General features: G+C 53.1%; 1 protein-coding gene across 3 annotated transcripts in view; it reads left to right on the top strand.

Annotated features, from left to right (window-relative positions):
- Positions 1-23397, top strand: part of PDE4B (phosphodiesterase 4B) — a 227835-nt gene that overhangs the window by 109134 nt on the left and 95304 nt on the right. The window contains exon 1 of one of the 3 annotated variants that reach the window (XM_071564560.1): positions 10687-10985. The exons of the other annotated variants lie outside the window; for them this stretch is intronic. Coding sequence (XP_071420661.1) covers positions 10939-10985 — 47 coding nt within the window. The 5' untranslated portion in view covers positions 10687-10938. Of the gene's footprint in view, positions 1-10686; positions 10986-23397 lie in introns of those variants that run through there. 3 annotated transcript variants of the gene reach the window in all.

Consider the following 23397-nt stretch of genomic DNA (forward strand, 5'->3'; position numbering starts at 1 on the left):
AAGGGGGCACGATGGGCTCAAGCTCTGCCAGGGGAAATTGAAGTTGGAGATCAGGAAGAAATTCTTTACAGAGAGAGTGCTCAGGGACTGGAATGGGCTGCCCAGAGAGGGGGTGGATTCCCCATCCCTGGAGGTTTTTAACCTGAGCTTGGCCGTGGCACTGAGTGCCATGATCTGGTAAAGGGACTGGAGTTGGACCAAGGGTTGGACTTGATGATCTTGGAGGTCTTTTCCAACCCAGTTCATTCTATGATTCTGTGATTCCATCCTGTGGCAGCACAGAAGGTGTTTGCCCAGGAGATGCTCATTGCCCTGCAGTGGCAAAGCCTTGAATTCCCAGGGCATGGCAGCTGTGGGGGATGCCAGTGGTGCCCCAGCACCCACACCCCATGCCCAGGTCTCTGCAGGAGCTGCCCCTTCCAGGGGCTGCACCACAGTGTCACTGTCTGAACAGGGTGTGATTGCTGAGTGTCCCCAGCAGAGGTTTGGGGATCTCCCTGTCCAAGAGTTTGAGCTCTGAGCTCTGCCAAAGCCCCACAGAAAACAGGTTACCTTTTTATGCCAATACCTTGAAAGAGAAATGACATTGCCTGTGGTTTAATAGAGAGGAATCCATTCCATGGACTCACAGAATCCCAGACTGGGTTGGTTTGGGAGGGACCTTAAAGAACATCCAGTGCCACCCCTGCCATGGCAGGGACACCTCCCACCAGCCCAGGGTGCTCCAACCTGTCCTTGGACACTTCCAGGACACTTTCAGCTTCTCTGGGCACCTGTGCCATGGCCTGCCCACCCTCCCAGCCAGCAATTCCTTCCCAATATTCCATCTAACCCTGCCCTCTGACAGTTTAAGCCATTCCCCCTCATCCTGGCACTCCATCCCTTGGAAATATTCTCTGTCCATCTTTCCTTCAGGTCCTGGAAGGCCAAAATCAGGTCACCCCAAATCTCCTCTTCTCCAGGCTGAACAATCCCAGCTCTCCAGCCTTCCCTCCCAGCAGAGCTGCTCCATCATCTGACCATCCTGGTGCCTCCTCTGGACTGTCCCCAACAGCTCCACGTCCCTCCTGAGAGGAGGTGGAAGTACCCAGAGCACACCTGAGCCTGCCTGGCCCTGGCTCAGAGCAAACTCTTGCCCTGTGCTGCCTGTACTTCCCAGGGAGGTTTTTCTGCAACAGGCAAAGCCTGGTTTGTGTGGAATGTTCTGGCACCTTCACTGTTTTCAAATTAGTTAAAAATTAGTGCAGTTCTGAATTTTCACAGTTCTGAGCGTGCCAAGATCTCCTGGCTTGGGTGGATGCACAGAGATGTGTTTTAGGCTGCTGGAAGCTGAAATGAGAGTTATTTCAATAAGAAAAAGTAACTATTGCCAATATAAGCTGCCTTTTGTTACGGAAATTTAATATATAATTAAGAGGGGAGTTGGAGTATTCCAAGGGAATAGAATCACAGACTGGTTTGGGTTGGGAATGACCTTAAAGTTAATCCAGTCCCAGCCCCTGCTGTGGGCAGGGACACCTTTCACTGGACCAGATTGGCAGGGACACCTTTCACTAGCCCAGGTTGGCAGGGACACCTTTCACTGGACCAGGTTGGCAGGGACACCTTTCACTGGACCAGGTTGGCAGGGGCACCTTTCACTGGACCAGGTTGGCAGGGGCACCTTTAACTGGACCAGACTGGCAGGGACACCTTTCACTAGCCCAGGTTGCCTGGGACACCTTTCACTGGACCAGACTGGAAGGGACACCTTTCACTGGACCAGGTTGGCAGGGGCACCTTTCCCTAGCCCAGGTTGGCAGGGGCACCTTTCACTGGACCAGGTTGGCAGGGACACCTTTCACTGGACCAGGTTGGCAGGGGCACCTTTAACTGGACCAGATTGGCAGGGGCACCTTTCACTGGACCAGGTTGGCAGGGGCACCTTTCAGTAGCCCAGGTTGGCAGGGACACCTTTCACTGGACCAGATTGGCAGGGACACCTTTCACTAGCCCAGGTTGGCAGGGACACCTTTCACTAGCCCAGACTGGCAGGGACACCTTTCACTAGCCCAGGTTGGCAGGGACACCTTTCACTGGACCAGACTGGCAGGGACGCCCAGACTGGCAGGGACACCTTTCACTAGCCCAGGTTGGCAGTGACACCTTTCACTGGACCAGGTTGGCAGGGGCACCTTTCAGTAGCCCAGGTTGGCAGGGACACCTTTCACTGGACCAGACTGGAAGGGACACCTTTCACTGGACCAGGTTGGCAGGGGCACCTTTCACTGGACCAGGTTGGCAGGGACACCTTTCACTAGCCCAGGTTGGCAGGGACACCTTTCCCTAACCCAGACTGGCAGGGGCACCTTTCACTGGACCAGGTTGGCAGGGACACCTTTCCCTAGCCCAGGTTGGCAGGGACACCTTTCACTGGACCAGGTTGGCAGGGACACCTTTCACTGGACCAGGTTGGCAGGGACACCTTTCACTAAACCAGATTGGCAGGGGCACCTTTCCCTAACCCAGGTTGGCAGGGGCACCTTTCCCTAGCCCAGGTTGGCAGTGACACCTTTCACTGGACCAGGTTGGCAGGGACACCTTTCACTGGACCAGGTTGGCAGGGACACCTTTCACTAACCCAGGTTCCTCCAAGCCTCATCCAACGTCATCATCCAAATGATGTATTAAACACTGGTTTGTTTTCAGGATTGGTTTTGATGTCTCAGTTTTCAGAAGGGGTTGGAGAAACTGAAGATTCTCAACTTTTCGTGGTTCAAGACATTGTATTGTCACCTTTAGAGTGAGAATCAGGAATTGTAGCATTTGTTCCAGGTAGATGAAGAGCTTTGTCCTGAGTCCTGCAGGTCAGACCCTTCCCTCTGTGCCACCCCAGGTGGGTGTGTCCTTGTGGGCCCTCTGTGGCTGCTCCAAGGCTGTGACACCCAGGGGTGGGTGACAGGCTGTGCCCTCAGGAGCTGCTGGTGACCATTTCACCCCCAACCAAGTGCTGAGTGGCACATTTGCAAGGATTTGGAAGTTCCTCCTCTTGGGGTTCTCTTGGGATCACCATGGGCATGGTGGATGCAGAGCCCTTGCTGGGGAGTGAGGAAACCTGTGGAGAATGGGATTGAATTTTCCTGCCTGTTCTGGGCCCTCCTCCCTGTCACGAAATCGGATGTAACAGGAAACATCCTAAAATATTTCCCTGCAGATGGATTTGTACTCAAAGGAACTTGAGAGCATGATGGGAGTTACCATCAGGGGAGAGAGCAGAAAGGAGCAATCTGAGTGTCTGAGCAAACTGCTGCTTTCCCTGGCTGCTGTCAGGAAATAGCTCCTTAAGTGCTGTGCTCTCAAAGAGTCATCTGCTTGTTTTAACACAAAATGCCAGCGTGTAAAAATACCCCTGGTGCTCTCCAGGAGATGGGAGAGCTCTCCAGAGCTGCTGCTGCAGGGCTTGGAGCCACCAGAGAAGTGCTCAGGGTTACAAGTCAGGGCACTCTGACCTGTGTTAGAGAGGCAAGTATTTTATTCCCTATGAATCCATGCTGGGGTTGAGGTCTAGGGAAGCCTGGAGGGCTGTTGAGTGACTTCCCAGCCATCACCCTGGTCCTTGGATCAGGGCTGGAGATCCTGTTCTTGATGGATCCGTGTCCAGATCCATAAAAAACGCCACAGCAGAGCCCAGGGCTGTTTGGGGGGTTTATTCCTCAGCCAGGACACACCAAGGCTGGGGAGGGGCTCAGCTTTTCTCCTGGCCTGCAGCAGGGAGTGGGAAGATGGAAGAGTGTTGGTTCAGCATCTGCTTTTCCAGATGGACTGATGGAGGGGGCACCAGGGCCACAGCTTGGAGAGCTTGGGAAGCCTCGCCAGCTCCATGTGTTACTCGGAGATGTCTCATCTCTAATAATTAGTCAGCTCCCAGGTGATGGTGTTCTGATCCACAAGGAATTTTAGCCTGGAGAAAAGGAGGCTCAGGGGGGACCTTCTGGCTCTGCAATCCCTGCCAGGAGGGGGAGTTGGGGTGGGGGTTCGGGAACAGGGATGGCACAGGGACAGGAGAAGAGGGCACAGCCTCAGGCTGGGCCAGGGGAGGGGCAGGGGGCACAGCAGCAGGAATTTCTTCATGGAAAGGGTTGTTAAACTTTGGAAGGGGCTGCCCAGGGAGGTTTGGAGTGCCCAGCCCTGGAGGTGCCCAAGGCAGGACTGGCCGTGGCACTCAGAGCTCTGGGCTGGGGGACAGGGTGGGCATCGGGCACAGGGTGGACTCCATGGGCTGGGAGGGTTTTGCCAAGGTGGGCATCGGGCACAGGGTGGGCTCCATGGGCTGGGAGGGCTTTGCCAAGGTGGGCATTGGGCACATGGTGGGCTCCAGGGTCTGGGAGGGCTTTGCCAAGGTGGGCATCAGGCACAGGGTGGGCTCCATGGGCTGGGAGGGCTTTGGCAAGGTGGGCATCAGGCACAGGGTGGGCTCCATGGGCTGGGAGGGCTTTGCCAAGGCAGGGATCGAGGACAGGGTGGGCTCCAGGGGCTGGGAGGGCTTTGCCAAGGTGGGCATAGGGCACAGGGTGGGCTCCATGGGCTGGGAGGGCTTTGCCAAGGTGGGCATCGGGCACAGGGTGGGCTCCAGGGGCTGGGAGGGCTTTGCCAGGGTGGGCATCGGGCACAGGGTGGGCTCCAGGGGCTGGGAGGGCTTTGCCAAGGCAGGGATCGAGGACAGGGTGGGCTCCAGGGGCTGGGAGGGCTTTGCCAAGGTGGGCATCGGACACTGGGTGGGCTCCAGGGTCTGGGAGGGCTTTGCCAAGGTGGGCATTGGGCACAGGGTGGGTTCCATGGGCTGGGAGGGCTTTGCCAAGGTGGACATCGGGCACAGGGTGGGCTCCATGGACTGGGAGGGCTTTGGCAAGGTGGACATCGGGCACAGGGTGGGCTCCATGGGCTGGGAGGGCTTTGCCAAGGTGGGCATCGGGCACAGGGTGGGCTCCATGACCTTGGAAGCCTTTTCCAACCTGAACGATTCTGTGATTCCATGAATTACATCCCTTTTCCCCTGTTCCTTCCTTTGGTTTCCTCCAGAGAGGGACCATCAGTGCTTCTTCCCTCTCTGAGGCAATGGAGCAGCTGCTTTCCAAAGATGTGGAGCACCGAGAGCAAATAAATTTCATTTCAAGTCTAAAGTTTCTGGTGGTTTGTGTTTCCATCAGATAAATGGGGCTGGGCTCTGCTGCAGACTCTGCCATGGGAACTCACATCCCCTGCAGCAGCAGCAGCAGCTTTGCCACAAATTGCTTTGCAAAAGCTTTAAAGGTTGGAAGTAGCCAAAGAGGAACATAAAATTAAAGCTCCCTAAAGAAGCAATAAAATGGGAGATCAGGATCTAATCCAGATGGAAAGTCCTGCGAGCAGCTCCTCTCCAGCGCTGAGCTTTGAGGGATGTAAAGGTGTCCTCATGTTTATGCTGTTGGTGGAAAAGAGAGACAAACTCTCCCACTAATTAATTGCCAGCTCAGTGAGTGCTGAGACCCCTTGGAGATGGTTGTGGGGAAGGCTTTGCAGCTGCAGTAGTTGGTTCATTTTGTTGTTTGCTGTTGGAAACCTTTCAGGAAGTTCGCTGGGAAGTTGCAGAGTGGAGTGAGGATCAGAAAGATGATTCTCCTTCTTTTTTTTTTCCCCCTTGTTTTAGTTTCTTCTGCTTCTTGCAGAGGCTCTCCCTGACTCTCTCCCACTTGCCCACCCCAATCTGGTGCATCGCTGGTGGCTCTCTGGGCTCTGTCTCTCGGATTCAGCCCCTGGGTGTGAACTGTTTGCTTTGAAACGCCTCCTCTTCCCCGTTCAGTTCCTTGGCTTGGGTGTTTCCCGTCTGGAAACTGTGGGTTTATTTATGGGAAGAGGGGAAGGAAAGTGGTGGTGAGAAAGATGGAGGTGAAGTGTCTGCTTTGAGAAGAGGGATCGTCCTGGGGGGCACTTGGGGTTGGCATTTGTGGAGGAGATTGAGGGTGTGTTGGAGCTCCAGAAGCTGCAGCTCTGGCTGCCAAATGACTGGTGGTGATGCCATTTTTGGAAAACATCAACTGCTTGTGCCATCTCCAGACAGTGTTTACCCAGAGCTCTGTAGACTGAGACCACTGTGAGTGCAAGACAAGGGAGTCTGTCATTCTGGAGAGAGTCCAGAGGAGGCCCCAGAGATGCTGCAGGGCTGGAGCCCCTTTGGAGCCAGGCTGGGAGAGCTGGGGGGGGCACCTGGAGAAGAGAAGGGTCTGGAGAGACCTGAGAGCCCCTGGCAGGGCCTGAAGGGGCTCCAGGAGAGCTGGAGAGGGACTGGGGACAAGGGATGGAGGGACAGGACACAGGGAATGGCTTCCCATTGCCAGAGGGCAGGGATAGGTGGGATAGTGGGAAGGAATTCCTGGCTGGGAGGGTGGGCAGGCCCTGGCACAGGTTGGGCAGAGAAGCTGTGGGTGCCCCAGCCCTGGGAGTGTCCCAGGCCAGGCTGGACAGGGCTTGGAGCACCCTGGGCTGGTGGGAGGTGTCCCTGCCCATGGCAGGGGTGGCACTGGATGTTCTTTAAGGTCCCTCCCCACCCAAACAAGTCCAGGATTCTGTGATTGATTGATTCACACTCAGCACCTCTAAAACACCCCTGGTGAGGCCCAGAGGGAAACGAGCCCCAGATGGTGGAGCTGACCATGAAACAGCCCCTTCTGCACCAGAGGAGCTTCCACTGAGCCTGGTCCAAAGGAACAGGCACCTCCTGCAGCCCAACACCTGCCTCATCTCTCCCTGGTGTCCCTGGGACCTTTCTGGCCTGTAACTTTTGCTGAGGAATCTTTCAGGAGATCCAGTTTGGCTTTTAGAGTTGGTCATTTCCTGGCACCCCAAATTCCCTGCAGGTTTCCAGTCACCTTAGAGCAGGTACAGCTTATTATTTGCTGATAGAATTCCAGAATTCCAGAGAAACAGATTATCTGAAGATTGTGTTTGATGAGCTAATTATGCCGAGTGGGTCTGTGTTTCATGATCTCATCTCTTAATTAAGTCTATTTTTCAGCATTGCACGGAGAATAGTGTTGTTTAATGTAAGGGCTGGCAATTGAATGGTCCTGGAGCCCTTGGGCAGCTTGTTTAGGAGAAAGAAGGAGATTAGAATTGCAAATGAGGGTTTGATCGCTCTGAATCAGCGTGGCCAGAGAGCAGGAATGAATGAAGAGCTGCTTTGGAGCAGCAGCAATCGCAGCCTCCCCAAATCAAGAACCACCTTCGTGCTCCACAGAGCAGCCTGTGGAGGTGGCAACTGGAATTTGTGGGAAAGGGTCCCCTGTGCTCTGCCAAACAGGCAATAAACCCCCAGGAGCCACGTGGGGGGAAGTTCTTTTTGTGCTTTTCAGTTATCAGCTGGGATGTTCCACTGTTATCCCGATTATTCTGCTATTGGCAAGGAGGAGGGAGCCAAAATATGCCTCCAAATATTTTGTGTTTGTTTATCTGGGGTGAAACCCCCAAAATAGCACAAGTGGAGGGTCTTTAATCTGGGAGAGCATCCAACACTTCTTTTTATACTCTGTGCTTCTGGTTTGTCTCAGAATCCCCCAAATATCAGCTGATATTTTTCAGGCTGCTCTGTCTGAGCCTTCCCAGGTCAGGGAACATTCCTGAGCCTTCCCAGAACCTGCTGTTGATGGAGGGAATAAAGACCCCGAGGTGCTGAAGGGCCTGCAGTGCTTCAAGGCAGCAGCAGAGCAGGTCAGCTGCCTTATGTAACTCTGCTGAAAGATGTGGAAAAAAAATAAATCTTCTGCGCTGCTTCTCCTGTTTTTAAAGAGTCTGTGCAGTTTTTCACAAAGCATTTGAAGCTTCCCTGGAGGAGCATCAATATTGGGGCTGCCAGCAGGGCCCGGTGGGAGCAGGGCTGAGCATTACCAGGGCTTGCAAAGGCATTTGAGCTGCTAATTAATAAATACATTAAATATGTAGATGTGCTTAAAGATCAAAATGAACAATTTGGGGACTTTTCTGAAGTGTGTGGGAGGAGGAGGAGGAGGGAGGGCACTCAGTGGTGCTCAGGCCCAGGATTGAGGGAGCAGCAGGTTCTGATCACAGCCCTGAGAGGTGCTTTCATTTCTGTCATGTTGATACTGCAATTGCTGCTTTTGCAGTTGGGTCTTTAGTGGAGGGTAATTATTCAACTGTCTGAGAAGCTCTAGGAGGAAAACCCAAGAGAATGAGTTATTCTGCTTCCCACCCAGCCAGCCTTTGATTACTGCCTCCTTCCCTGCAATTAGCCACAGCAAATTCGGGATGTTGGATGGAGGGAAAGGTCAGAGGCGTGGAGGGAGATGCCTTTGAAATGGGAACGGGGAGGGGAAAAGCGCAGTCTCGGTGGGGTGGGACAGAAGAGCAGCAACAGCGCCCGGAACTGCCTGTGGCAAATTAGCGGCGAGTTCAGTTTGTTGTTTTCACCGAGAAGAATGAGGGTGATGTTGGGGGCAGAGGGGGCAGATGTTCATGCCACGGGCACATGGTGGGTGTTTTGGTCCCAGGCATGGAGGGTGGAGGGACAGGAAGAGGGGGAATGGTATCCCGGTGCCAGAGGGCAGGGAGAGATGGAATATTGGGAAGAAATCCTTCCCTGGGAGGGTGGGCAGGGCCTGGCACAGGTTGGGCAGAGAAGCTGTGGCTGCTCCTGGATCCCTGGGAGTGTCCCAGGCCAGGCTGGACAGGGCTTGGAGCAACCTGGGACAGTGAAAGGTGTCCCTGCCCATGGCAGGGGGTGGGACAAGATGAGCTTTAAGGTCCCTTCAAACCCAAACCAGTCTGGGTTTCTGTGATTTATGGTCTGTGTAGCTCTACATTTATATCCATCCATGTATGTTTGGGGACCTTTTTCATATATAAGATGCATCATTCTGTATTCTACATGAAATTATTTGCCACTGTGTGTAAAACTGGGTCCCTTGAAACCAAATTGCCACAAGTGGAGATGCAGCAAAGTTAATGAGAGGTGCCAATTGGTGGGGTATTGATCATCTGTGCTTCAGCTTGACTTTCTCCTTATACTTTTAAGCTGCCTCTTTTTTATTTTTTTAATATTTTTATATAAATTTGAACGTCAGTAGAATAAAAATATGCTTCGCTGTTTCATGTAGAATTACAGAATAGAAGCTCATAGTTCTTCCCATCTGGAGGAGTCTTTTCTTGGCTTTGTCCGTGTCAGTGCAGGCGGCAGGAGTCGGAGTTTGGATGGAATGACGTTGCCACTCTCGCCCTTCCCGTGTGTTTTGAGATCGGATTTCGCATCTTTGTTACTAAAGCGGTTGCTCCTTCCCCTTTGCAGTCGGGAGTGAATTGCGGGGCGGGCTGGGGGGTCTCTGGTCCTGCTTTGGGCATCCTCGGGATGCTGCGGGATGGATTCCCTGCTCCGGGATCCGCCGCTGCTCCGCGCCAGCCCCTCCTGCCGCTTCGGGCACCCCCTCCCTGTGCGTGGGGATCTTCTGCATCACTTAAAGCTGCGCTGCGATGTAAAGCCCCTTTTACACCCACAGAAATCCCGCTCACACCTCACCTCGAGAAATCCCCTGTATCCGTTTGCCGCTGCCTTTGATTTCAGCTGAGGATAAACCCCCTTCCCTTGGTTGTCAAGGTGAAACGTCGGGAGACTTCAGCGGCAGGGAAAAAAAAAATCCGGCCAAGGCAAAATGTGCCGGTGCCTCCTGCGCATTCCTTGACATTGAACTTTTGGTTTGGCAGCCGAAGGAAGCGCCGCATCCAGCGCGGCCCCTCCGGCGCCCCCTCCTTGTCTCACCCCCGCAAGGTGCGGGTGGGCGGAGGTGCCGCCTGGGCACGGACCGTGGGCAGGTCCCTTCCAGCCTTCCCAATTCATGGCGCTGTCGCCGCTGGGAGCTCTTTCATTCTCCTCCGTTTCTCTTTGTCCCCGGGTCCCCTCCCCGGCTCGGGGCGCGGTGGTGGGCGCAGGAATTTCGGGAGCTGCTCCCACCACTCACCCACCCACCCACCCACCCTCCCCCTGACGTCGGGATGCAGCGGGAGCTGCGCCGGGGTTGATTTGCAGCGGCGGGATTTAGATGGAAATCTTGTAAAATTCCATTTTCCGCAGACAAGACACCGAGCGGGCGCCGCTCCTCGAGGATTCTCCGGCAGGCTCAGCCCCAGGAGCCGGGCTGGGCAGGGCTGGAGGGGCCGGCAGGGATCCCAGCGCGGGCACACAGTCCCGAGGGGCAGCACCAGCGCAGGGCTCTGCCCTCTCCGTGCAGAATGACCCCTGGCAGGGAGCTGGGAGCCCTCGGAGAGCTCTGCTGCTGCCGCTGGGTTGGTGGGCTGGCTAAGCCAGGCCTTTTGGCACAGAGAGCCGCTCCCTCCTGCCCGTGACCCCTCCCCTGGATGGGGGGCCGTGTCCCCACGCAGCTGCCTGGCCCCCTGTCCCCAGGAGTCCCACCCCTGGGTTACGCAGCGGGGACCCGGGAGAGGAGTTTCTGCAGCGTCAGAAAACTTTGATTCAGCCGCGAAGGTGCTGAATGAACGAGGGATATGACCTGGAAAGGATAAACAGGAAAAAGGGGATGTTTCTCCAGCTTTGCCTTTTTTCTCCCCCCTGTCTCAGGATCACTGGCAGGGATTATACAAATGAGAGCAGGAAACTGCAGTCAGGGGTTTGCCAGAAATAGATTTATTTTTTCTTTCTCCTGCTAGAAATGAAGAAGTATGGGAGTCCGTAGAGGCTGTTCCACATGCACCCTCACATTTTGATTGCCAAGTCATTTGCATTCGTATAGAAAGTGACATCCACCCTGCAAGGGGAGTTGACATGTAATCCCAAAGAATAAAAACTCCTGGAAACATCTCCGTGCCACTGATACAACTTCAGAAAGATACGAGTTTGGAATAAGCAGGAAATGTACTGAATCTTTTCGGAGGAGTAGAAGAGAAGCCTCACCTTGGAAGATGTTAAATGTTAATATTTTACCCAATCGCCGCCACTCGTGGATTTGGTGAGTATTCCATGGGTTTGTCTGGAGCAGGGCAGGTCTGGTGGGCACGAGAGCTGGAAGGTGGTGATTTTGCCTTGCTCAAAGGTAGATGCTGAGGGGGTGTGTGTTCCTGGGGCTTTGGCACTGGCGGGTTCTTGGGGGAATATTCCCTTTTCTGCTCTTCCCTGGTCAGATTTTGGTGTGCCAACGCACCCTCCCCACGCCTGGCACCTTGGGCTGTGGGCAAAGGACGGGAAATTCGCTGTTGTGCTTGATTGTTTCCCTTCTCAGGTGTGCACGGAGCGAAATTTTCCTTTAAAAATTAATGAGTCCCTAAAACGTCCTTTCGCTTGAGTGATTTCATGGTGCTACCTCTGCACCTTCTCCAGTCTCTTGTCAACTACTGTTGCATTTTAATAAGCAGAAGGAGCTGCTGCTGCTGCCTCTGCTCTGCTCTGGCCCTGGTGGGGCAGAGGGAAACTCCAGAGTTGTGTCCTACCATGGATGCTGCTGGATTGGCTTTGGTGGTTGGCACCAAAAGGGGTTTCATTTAGTGGGTAAAGACTCACTGCTTGAGTTCAGGGATGAGGCCATTGCTTAGGGGGATACACATGGTCTTCTAGGGTGGGTAATTGTGTAGTCCTTAAGAATATAGAGATAATTTTATATCCTAGACAGTCAAAAGCTGATTCTGTAATCGTGCCTATACCCATAAATATTCTGGTCTTACACAGAATTTATTCTACGTAATCTCATTAGTGCTTATAATGGTTTAACCTCTGCATTAGGCTCTGGGATGAACCTATGGCTTAGTATTTGTATATATTAATAAAAATATTGAGGCTGTGAGCCCTTGAAGGCGCTGGGGAGGGACAGGGTGAGGTGCCTTCCCCAGAGCACAGCCTGCTCCTCGAGGAGAGCCACGTGTGGTGTTTCAGGGACAGGGGAATGAAAGGTAAATATTTACAGAAGAGCAAAAATGAATTATTATATTGTTGGAAGACCTTTGGTTACAGCAAATGTTCAGACAGGAAGGAACAGGAGGCCCCTGAGACGAGGAGGTGGCAAGAAGGGAAGGATGGAGGGTCCCACCAGTCGTGTGAGTTCTCCTGTGAGGTGCTGGGTGTTCTCCCTTCCAAGGGCTGTCCAGTTGGAGGGAACTTCTCCCAGTTAAGGCCCAGCAGTGTCTGCCATTGCCCTGCACAGACACCAGGGCTGTGTCTGCCTCAGGAACCGCTGAGAGCTGAGGTGGCACCGTGGGCTGGGGTGGACAGCCAGGTCCTTCCTCCCAGCTGCTGGTGGTGCCAGCCCCGGGGGCCAGGGCAGTGCCACTGCCCAGCCCCCTGTCCCTCAGCAGGACACACCTGGTGGCAGTGCCACTGCCCAGCCCCCTGTCCCTCTGCAGGACACACCTGGTGGCAGTGCCACTGCCCAGCCCCCTGTCCCTCTGCAGGACAGACCTGGTGGCAGTGCCACTACCCAGCCCCCTGTCCCTCAGCAGGACACACCTGGTGGCAGTGCCACTGCCCAGCCCCCTGTCCCTCAGCAGGACACAGCTGGTGGCAGTGCCACTGCCCAGCCCCCTGTCCCTCAGCAGGACACACCTGGTGGCAGTGCCACTGCCCAGTCCCCTGTCCCTCTGCAGGACACAGCTGGTGGCAGTGCCACTGCCCAGCCCCCTGTCCCTCTGCAGGACACACCTGGTGGCAGTGCCACTGCCCAGCCCCCTGTCTCTCTGCAGGACACAGCTGGTGGCAGTGCCACTGCCCAGCCCCTCTGTCCCTCTGCAGGGCACACCTGGTGGCAGTGCCACTGCCCAGCCCCCTGTCTCTCTGCAGGACACAGCTGGTGGCAGTGCCACTGCCCAGTCCCCTGTCCCTCTGCAGGACACACCTGGTGGCAGTGCCAGTGCCCAGTCCCCTGTCCCTCTGCAGGACACACCCGGTGGCAGTGCCACTGCCCAGTCCCCTGTCCCTCTGCAGGACACACCTGGTAGCAGTGCCACTGCCCAGCCCCCTGTCCCTCTGCAGGACACACCTGGTGGCAGTGCCACTGCCCAACCCTCTGTCCCTCTGCAGGACACACCTGGTGGCAGTGCCACTGCCCAGCCCCCTGTCCCTCAGCAGGACACACCTGGTGGCAGTGCCACTGCCCTCCCCTCTGTCCCTCAGCAGGACACACCCGGTGGCAGTGCCACTGCCCAGCCCCCTGTCCCTCAGCAGGACACACCCGGTGGCAGTGCCACTGCCCAGTCTCTGTCTCTCAGCAGGACACACATGGTGGCAGTGCCACTGCCCTCCCCTCTGTCCCTCAGCAGGACACACCTGGTGGCAGTGCCACTGCCCAGCCCCCTGTCCCTCAGCAGGACACACCCGGTGGCAGTGCCACTGCCCTCTCCTCTGTCCCTCTGCAGGGCACACCTGGTGGCAGTGGCACTCCCTGGCTCACATGGTCCCTGTGTCCTCAGGAGGGTGTTTACCTCACGTGTTCCTCTCTGGCCAAAGAGGTCCCGCACGTGGCAGAGCTGAAGGACAGAGATAGGTGGGGACTCACGAGGCTGTGCCTGGCACAGGGGCAGGTGTTGCTGTGCCTTGGCAGAGCCTGTGTCAGAATCATGGAATGTTGGGATGGTTTGAGTTGGAAGGGACATCAAAGCTCATCCTGTTCCACCCTTTGCTGTGGGCAGGGACACCTCCCACCAGCCCAGGTTGCTCCAAGCCCTGTTCAACCCGGCCTTGGGCACTCCCAGGGCTGGGGCAGCCACAGCTTCTCTGGGCACCTGTGCCAGGGCCTGCCCACCCTCCCAGGGAAGGATTTCTCCCTGATCTCTAATCTAAACCAACCTATCTTGGAATTTTAACCGTGGATTCCCCTTGATGTTTTGCAAGGGGAGTTGGTTTGATTTGGAAAGTTCCTCTTGAGGAGAACACCTGGTGAACTAAGGTGCTGTAATTATTTTTCCCTGGAATTACTGCCCTGGCCTGGGATTGCATTACACAGCATGGATAAAATCAGAATTCTCCACACAGTCCAGACACAGTCATGGATCTTTCTGCTGGCCCAGAGCTCCATGTGCACAACAGATCCCAAAACGTGGGTTAAAATGAAAGATGGAGATGAAAAGGAAACTTCCCCTCCTGCATTTCCTGCCACACCCAGCTGGGAAGGGAGAAATGCAATCCCAAGGATCCTGGGAATGAAATACCTCAACAACTGCAATTCTACCACATTTCCATTGATTGAAAGGAAATGTAAGACTGAGGGAGAGAGGAAAAGACAAGTCCCTGCTTTGATCCAGCACTGGGTTTGTGGCACCTTCTCATCCTGGGACTGGGGCACTTGAGAGAACTTTTCCTTGTGGACATGGAAACAAGTCTTGGATTTCCCCAGGGATTGTAGCACAGACAGGAGGTGGCACTGCCAGGGCTCCCTCCTTTGCCAGATTGGCACATTTTTCTTCACAGCTGGCCAGGTCTCCTCTGCTCAAATGCAATGGGAGCCATCCATTGGACCAGAGGAAATGGGTGGGAAGTGTTAATCCATTTGCCAGACTCACAAGTGAAAGGAAGGGGAGAGACTGTGCACACATGGACAGTGTGAGCATCTGTGCAGGGCAGAGGCAGTCCTGGAAAGAAGTGTTTCCTTTGGAGAAAGGAGAAATCCTTCTGTGGTTCCAAGGGCAATATGAAGAATTCCAGCTCTAGAAATGAAGAGCACTGTAATCCTAAAAGGAGGATTTTCAGTGGTGGGCCCTGGAGACAGATCAGAGCTCTCTGATCAATCAGTGAAGTTTCAGGTAATTAAAACTGAACAGCTCAAAGGGGGCCTTGTCAGTGTATGGATTTATGAAGGAGGAGATGGGGGTTGTCCTAAAAAACTCACTTCCCCTGTGCACAGGTGGGAGTGAAGCCCATTCTTCACTCTGTGCTGGTGTGGTTAATGTTAGACTGAGTCTGGCTGGTCTTGGCCTGTGTGGCCTCCTGGTTGCTTGTTCAGAGCACACATCGTGGCTGAGACCTGTTAATTCCTGTTAATTGGACACTGGCACTGCATCTTCAGGCATTTGCTTCCTCTTGAATAAGTTTTTGGGCTTCTTCTGAGCTTCTCCTCCTGCTGTCCCATCATGCAGAAACAAACTCTTTACCTTCACGCTGGTCTAGTGGGAGGTGGCCCTGCCCATGGCAGGGAGTTGGAACAGGTGACTTTCAAGGTCCCTTCCAAACCAAACTGTCTCATGATTCATAGAATTGTAGAATCACAGAATCAGTTGGGTTGGAAGAGACCTCTGAGATCATCAGGTCCAACCCTTGATCCAACCCCACTGTGATTCTCTGATGGCCTTTGGCTTTGGAGCACCATGTTCTCCACCAAGTTCAAGAGAGGAGCTGGTGGTTCCCATCAACACCTGGGCAAAGTGGGACATCAGTCACTGCTGATTTTGGGAGGCAGGGAGGAGAGTCTGGGCTTGTGCTCTGCCTGGAATGGGGCTTTGGACGGTGTTTTGGGGAACTGGGAGATGGTTTCATGCAGTTGGGATTGCACTGGCACTCCCTGGAAATGCCTGGTGGAGAAATGGAGGAGTTTGGGGCTGGTGCCTGTTCCTGGAGAGGATTTCAAGCTCAGGTCTGGCCCCAGAGATGAAACATTGTGTTGGTGGGGGAGCAGAAGGTGTCATGATACGGAATGGCTGTTGGATGATCAAGTGATGATGGGGATGAGGAAGGCCATGTAGTCCATGGTCAACTGGTGTCGATGGCCAACTGGTGTCCATGGTCAACCAGTGTCGATGGCCAACTGGTGTCAATGGTCAACTGGTGTTGATGGCCAACTGGTGTCTGTGGCCAACTGGTGTCTGTGGCCAGCTGGTGTCTGTGGCCAACTGGTGTCTGTGGCCAACTGGTGTCGATGGCCAGCTGGTGTTGATGGCCAACTGATGTCAATGACCAGCTGGTGCTGATGGCCAACTGCTGCCAATGGTCAACTGGGGTGGCCATGGGGTGGCCAGAGGTGGTCACCCTGCCCCCCCCATGCCCCCCTCAGGACAACAGCCTGGGACAAAAGCCCAGGACTCTGCTCCTGGCTGCCAGCACAGGGACCTCAGGGTGCTCCACAGCCCACAGATAAGAGCAGCAGGTCCTCTTGGGATATCTCTGTGCTGGAATAGAAACATGTTTGTCAGAGGGGTGATAACCACAGGGTGCTGAACAGCCACCCTGACCTCAGTTCCTTCAGCTCACTTGATTCAGGCTGAGATGTTTGCAGTGGGATGGGAGGCTGGAGGTGTTTTTCATAATGTGCTGTCATACCAACTCATGGAATCATTCAGGTTGGAAAAGTCCAGAGACCATTGAGCCCAACTGTCCCCCAGCACTGCCAAGGCCACCACTGACCATGTCCCCAAGTGCCACATCCACATGACTGTTGAATCCTGCCAGGGATGGGGATCCACCCCTGCCCTGGGCAGCCTGGACAACATTTCTGGGTAGGAATTTTCCCAAATGTCCCTGCTGAACCTCCCCTGGCACAACTTGGAGCTGTTTCCTCTCGTCCTGTCCCTTGTTCCCTGGAGCAGAGCCCAACCCTCACCTCACTTCACCGACACACTGACTTGGATTTTGATATTGAGTTTCAAAATACTCAGTGTTTGGTCTGGGATTTAACACTCTCCAATACCATGGGTTAAAATCTCCTCTGCCCTCAAGTCACCTCATTTTCCTGGGCTTTAGCTGCAACTTCAGATCTACTTCAAACATGTTGGTTGTCTTCACTTGTGAATTCCGTGGCCTTCTATAAATAGGCAGAATTCCCAACAAAGAAATGATTTATATGCAAAGGTAGATTTGAGAGACAGAGCTCAGAAATCTGTAGGCACAATTTAAGCAAGAGGAGGCCAAATATTTCTCCTGTGCTCACAAGTGCCTGTAGGAAGCACAAAGAACCCACTGTTGAGATGTGTCTGCAGCAGAGACAATGCCTGGTTGGAAGGGAATTTTTCACAATAAAATAATGGGGATTTAATTGGCTCTGAGCAGTGCAGTGTTTGCTTTGGCTGTTTGGGAAGCTGGTTAGGAGGGGATTCCAGTGGAGGAAGGGGGTTGGTATTTAGTGACCTTTCCCTTCTCTTCATGCTGTATCTTTTCAAGTTGTTCCTGGCTGGATTTTCATGCTGGTCTTGCGAGGCAGAAGATAAGAGTTAGAGTGTTTGAAGCTGCTCTTGACATATTTACATTCCCATATTTCCATTCATTATCTTAACTTCCAGGGAACTAATCTGTGTAACTTCATTTGGATGGGAGACTCTTTTTAGCTCAGTTCGTGTCCATCTCCATCTGTCACACACGTGAAGTTGTTTTTCCAGTCTCTTCCTCCTCCTCCTCCTCCTCCTCCTCCTTCTCCTCCTCCTCCTCCCTGAGTTGTCCCAGTCCCAGCAGTGAGTCCTCCCTGGCTGCAGACACATCTCCATGTGCTGATCCCGTTGGGATGAGCCTGGATGGAGGAGCTGCCCTGGTGGATCAGCAGCTGCTCCCCAGCCTGGCTTTGGTGGTCTCCATGAACACCTTTTGGGGTCCATCATTCAGGGCCAGGCTTGGAGCAACCTGGGATAGTGGGAGGTGTCTCTGCCCTTGGCAGGGCATGGAATGGGATGGGCTTTAAGGTCCCTTCCAGCCTAAACCATTCTGGGATTCTATGAATGCAAAAACAGCTCTCAGCATTTCCTAAGAAATTCTGGGGCTTTTTCCACTCTTGCACCTGAGCAGGCTTAGGAATGCAGATTCCTGTTTCTAGAGCTTTGTCAGGATTTCCTTCTCCAGAGGCTGATAACTGGGATACAGATTTCTCTGAGCTCCAACCTCCCTGGCAGATCAGGCACTCTCAGGCCATCAGGGACCAGCCCAGTGGAAAAGGGGTTTTTTCTCTACACAAGAAAGAAGTGAAATTCAGTAAGTGAAATTTTGGGTTCCTGCTGGCCTGGGGTTTGGTACAAAGAACTCCAGAAGTTGAGTGATTTTTTTTTCACAGCCTCCACAGCTTGTGATTTACCATCCTGGGAGCAGCTCCCCATTCCCCCTGAGCCAGTGCCCTCAACTTGCCCCCTTTGCTGATGGGAATAATGAAGGAGCTTTTCCAGCTTTTGCAGCATTCCCGTGGAGTTACTCTGCTCGAGCTGCTGCTGCACAGAATGAATCAGGGTGCACCTCGTGTAGGAGCTCCCTTCCCAACAGAGAGCAGGGCAGAGGGATGTTGGGCACTGTCCTCTGCTCTCCAGCTCCAAAGCTCAGCTGGAATTTAACCCTGAGAACCAACCAAAGGCTTTTCCTTTAGTTTTCCCTGTCCTTGCTGACATCCTGCTCAGCCCTGGGTGACACAGGGTTGTCACCACCAGCCAGGGTGTTCTGAGACTCCTCAGAAGGGCTTTTCAGACTGAAAATCTTTCTCCACAAACTGCAAAGACCAATCTATAACCATTCTCCACCTCCCATTCCCTCTGGCTCTGTCCTGGGAGCTCTGGATTCCAGCAGATGGATGTCAGCACTCGGCTGCCACCAGAGCAGAGCTGTCTCAAAGCAGACACAGCTCAGGGAACATCTTTGCTGCTCATTTTCAGGGCAGCCACGTACAAAAGAAAGAGTCTGAAGCTTTGAATCATGGAATCACAGAATCATGGAATAATAGAAGCACAGAATCATGGAATCACAGAATCATGGAATCACAGAATCACAGAATCACAGAATCACAGAATCATGGAATAATAAAAGCACAGAATCACAGAATCATGGAAAAAGAGAATCACAGAATCATGGAAAAACAGAATCATGGAATAATAGAAGCACAGAATCATGGAAAAAGAGAATCACAGAATTATGGAATCACAGAATTATGGAATAATAGAAGCACAGAATCATGGAATAATAGAATCACAGAATCGTGGAATAATAGAAGCCCAGAATCACAGAATCATGGAAAAAGAGAATCACAGAATCATGGAAAAACAGAATCACAGAATCATGGAATCACAGAATTATGGAATCACAGAATTATGGAATCACAGAATTATGGAATCACAGAATCATGGAATAATAGAAGCCCAGAATCACAGAGTCATGGAAAAACAGAATCACAGAATCATGGAATCACAAAATTATGGAATCACAGAATTATGGAATCACAGAATTATGGAATCACAGAATCATGGAATAATAGAAGCCCAGAATCACAGAGTCATGGAAAAACAGAATCACAGAATCATGGAATAATAGAAGCCCAGAATCACAGAATCATGGAAAAAGAGAATCACAGAATCGTGGAAAAACAGAATCATGGAATAATAGAAGCCCAGAATCACAGAGTCATGGATAAACAGAATCACAGAATCATGGAAAAACAGAATCACAGAATCATGGAATCACATAATTATGGAATCACAGTATCATGGAATAATAGAAGCACAGAATCACAGAATCATGGAATCACAGAATCATGGAATAATAGAAGCACAGAATTATGGAATCATGGAATAATAGAATCATGGAATCATGGAATCACAGAATCGTGGAATAATAGAAGCACAGAATCATGGAATCACAGAATTATGGAATAATAGAAGCACAGAATCACAGAATCATGGAATAATAGAATCACAGAATCATGGAATCATGGAATCACAGAATCGTGGAATAATAGAAGCACAGAATCACAGAATCATGGAAAAACAGAATCACAGAATCATGGAAAAAGAGAATCACAGAATTATGGAATCACAGAATTATGGAATAATAGAAGCACAGAATCACAGAATCATGGAAAAACAGAATCACAGAATTATGGAATCACAGAATCGTGGAATCACAGAATCATGGAATCACAGCAACACAGAATCATAGAATCATGGAAAAAGAGAATCACAGAATCATGGAAAAAGAGAATCACAGAATCATGGAATAATAGAAGCACAGAATTATGGAATCACAGAATTATGGAATCACAGAATCATGGAATAACAGAATCACAGAATCATGGAATCACAGAATCATGGAATAATAGAAGCACAGAATCATAGAATCATGGAATAACAGCAACACAGAACTGTGGAATCACAGAATATCCTGAGCTGGAAGTGACCCCCAGGCCCACCAAGTCCAGCTTCTAACACAGAACACACCATTCCACGGAATGTGACAGTGCTGATAACATGGGGGGGTTTAATGAGAGTTGGGAAATGAAGCCCTAAACTGTCTGAATTACAGCAAAAAGAGCCATCCTGGTACCTTTGGAAGCACAAAGAGTGTCTTTCCTCAGCATTTTTATTGTCTTTGTTGGGTTTGTCCCAGATCACAGAATCCCAGACTGGTCTGGGTTGCAAAGGACCTCGGGGACCCCCTGCCATGGGCAGGGCTGGCCCTCGATGCTTATTACAATCAGTTTATTGATTTGAACACAACCTTGATAAAGGCATAAACCAGCAAAGAGAGGGAAAAAAAGAAACCCTCATTGTTATTCTGGTGGATTAGCTGCGGGTTTTTCATGCTCCCAGTTCCGCGGAGTTCACCAGACGTGCGGGGCCGGCTCCAAAGCTCCCGCTGACGTCAATGGAGCGGCGAAATGAGAGCAGCGCCCGGCACCGCATCCATCAGCTCCGCGCAGCATCCCCCCCGCCTGGCACCGCACCCCCCCGCCTGGCACTGCTCCAGCCCCGCCTGGCACCGCTCCAGCCTCTCCTGGCACCGCATCCCCCCGCCTGGCACCGCTCCAGCCCCGCCTGGCACCGCATCCCCCCCGCCCGGCACCGCATCCCCTTGCCTGGCACCGCACCCCCAGCCTGGCACCGCACCCCCCCGCCTGACACCGCACCCCTCCCGCCCGGCACCGCATCCATCAGCTCCGCGCAGCATCCCCCCCGCCTGGCACCGCACCCCGCCGCCTGGCACCGCACCCCCCCCGCCAGGCACCGCATCCCTCCCGCCTGGCACCGCATCCCTCCCGCCTGGCACCGCACCCTCCTGCCCGGCACCGCATCCCTCCCTCCTGGCACCGCACCCTCCCCGCCTGGCACCGCATCCCTCTGCCTGGCACTGCACCCTCCTGTCCGGCACCGCACCCCCCCCGCCTGGCACCGCACCCCCCCGCCTGGCACCGCATCCCCCCCGCCTGTCACCGCACCCCTCCCACCTGGCACCACATCCCCCCACGCCTGGCACCGCTCCAGCCCCGCCTGGCACCGCACCCTCCTGCCCGGCACCACATCCCCCCACGCCTGGCACCGCATCCCTCCCTCCTGGCACCACATCCTCCCCGCCTGGCACCGCTCCAGCACCTCCCCCGGCCCCGGCAATAACGAGTTTCCTCGGGTACAATTAACAAACAGCGAGATTAGAACCCGCAGCTGGCAAATGTGTGAAGCGCCTGGCGGAGTTCTGGAAGTTTCCAAACGAGATTGCGAAGTAGCCCCGTTGCTGTTGGGTTTGTAAAGGGATTTATCAATCATTTTCCAGGGGCCGTTTCTCCCCCACCCCGATCACTTGTCTGCTTTTATTGCCGTTTTTGTGTAGCTCTCACTGTAAATTCTAGGACATAAAATGCCTGCGAGCTTTAATAGCAGTTTAGCTTTTTTTAGCTTGCTTTTTTTTTTTTTTTTTTGGTAAGGAAAGCACATGAAAACGTGTTAATTGTATCAATCCAACTGTTAACGCTGCAAACAGTGGGAGCTCAACCCATGACACTGAGCCGATGAATCCCTGCTGTGTGCTGGGAAACCACATGCCCTCAATCCCAAGCACCTTTGCTTTGCCAAGGAATCATCCCAGTTCCTCCAGCCCTTCTTGTCCCAGATGTTCCAGAGAGAGTGCTCAGGGATTGGAATGGGCTGCCCAGAGAGGGGGTGGATTCCCCATCCCTGGAGGTTTTTCAACTGAGCTTGGTCGTGGCACTGAGTGCCATGATCTGGTAAAGGGACGGGAGTTGGACCAAGGGTTGGACTTGATGATCTCAGAGGTCTTTTCCAACCCAATCCATTCTATGATTCTATGGATGTGGCACTGAGGGAGAATCCACCATGTCTTGATCCAACCCTACTGTGATCACCAGCCCAGGGCACGGCTGGTGATCACAGTGGGATTGGATCAAGGGTTGGATCAAGGGTTGGACTTGATGATCTCGGAGGTCTTTTCCAGCCCAGTCCATTCTGTGATTCTATGGATGTGGCACTGAGTGAGAATCCACCATGTCTTGATCCAACCCCACTGTGATCACCAGCCCAGGGCACTGAGTGAGAATCCACCATGTCTTGATCCAACCCTACTGTGATCACCAGCCCAGGGCACGGCTGGTGATCACAGTGGGGTTGGATCAAGGGTTGGATCAAGGGTTGGACTTGATGATCTCGGAGGTCTTTTCCAACCCAATCCATTCTGTGATTCTGTGGATGTGGCACTGAGTGAGAATCCACCACATCTGATCCAACCCCACTGTGAGAATCCACCACGTCTTGATCCAACCCTGCTGTGATCACCAGCCCAGGGCACTGAGTGAGAATCCACCACATCTGATCCAACCCCACTGTGAGAATCCACTACATCTTGATCCAACCCCACTGGGATCACCAGCCCAGGGCACTGAGTGAGAATCCACCACATCTTGATCCAACCCCACTGGGATCACCAGCCCAGGGCACTCTGTGCCCTGGGCTGGTGATCCCAGTGGGGTTGGATCAAGGGTTGGACTTGATGATCTCGAAGGTCTTTTCCAACCTAATCCATTCTGTGATTCTGTGGATGTGGCACTGAGTGAGAATCCACCACTTGGATGGGAGCATTTGGATTTCAGGGGTTTGGCCAACTCTCAAAAGCACCAGCATGAGCAAACCACAGCAGATGTGATTGGTTGGTTTGTTTATGGGAGTCAGAGAATTAGGAGAGGAACTGGGTTTGATAGACAGGATATATTTGGCTTTTAGGAGAGCATGAAATACAACTTGGAGTATTCCAGTTGACTCTGAGAATGGGGGAGCTCCAGTCTGGCCACAAACTGGCTGGGAGCTGAGGAGGAGAGTGGGAGCATCCGTGGGATCCGACAAGGACAGGCTGCTCCAGGGAGCCTGGTATTGCTTAGCCTGGAGGAATTAATATCTGCAGAGGGATGAGCACAACTCTCCGTGTCTGAAGGCTGGAAAAATGACAACTAAATCCTTGGTTTCCTTGTCAGAGAAGGAGAGGGAGCTGGGCAGGGAGGACAGCAGTGAGGGGGTGCTCAGGGTGGGCTGGCAGGAAAGGGGGAGGGAGGATCACCCAGAGCTGCTGAGAATAACCTGAGAGATGGGCTGGGAGTCAGTGGAGGGACCGTGGGGGGAGCAGCCTCCGGATCTAGGGCAGCTCTGACGTCTTTCTGAGGAAGGCACAGCAGTTTCAGCAGTTCAGGGTTTGAGGCAGCAAACGAGGCA

The sequence above is a fragment of the Pithys albifrons genome, chromosome 10 (genome assembly GCF_047495875.1).
Source record: "Pithys albifrons albifrons isolate INPA30051 chromosome 10, PitAlb_v1, whole genome shotgun sequence".
Taxonomy (NCBI): domain Eukaryota; kingdom Metazoa; phylum Chordata; class Aves; order Passeriformes; family Thamnophilidae; genus Pithys; species Pithys albifrons.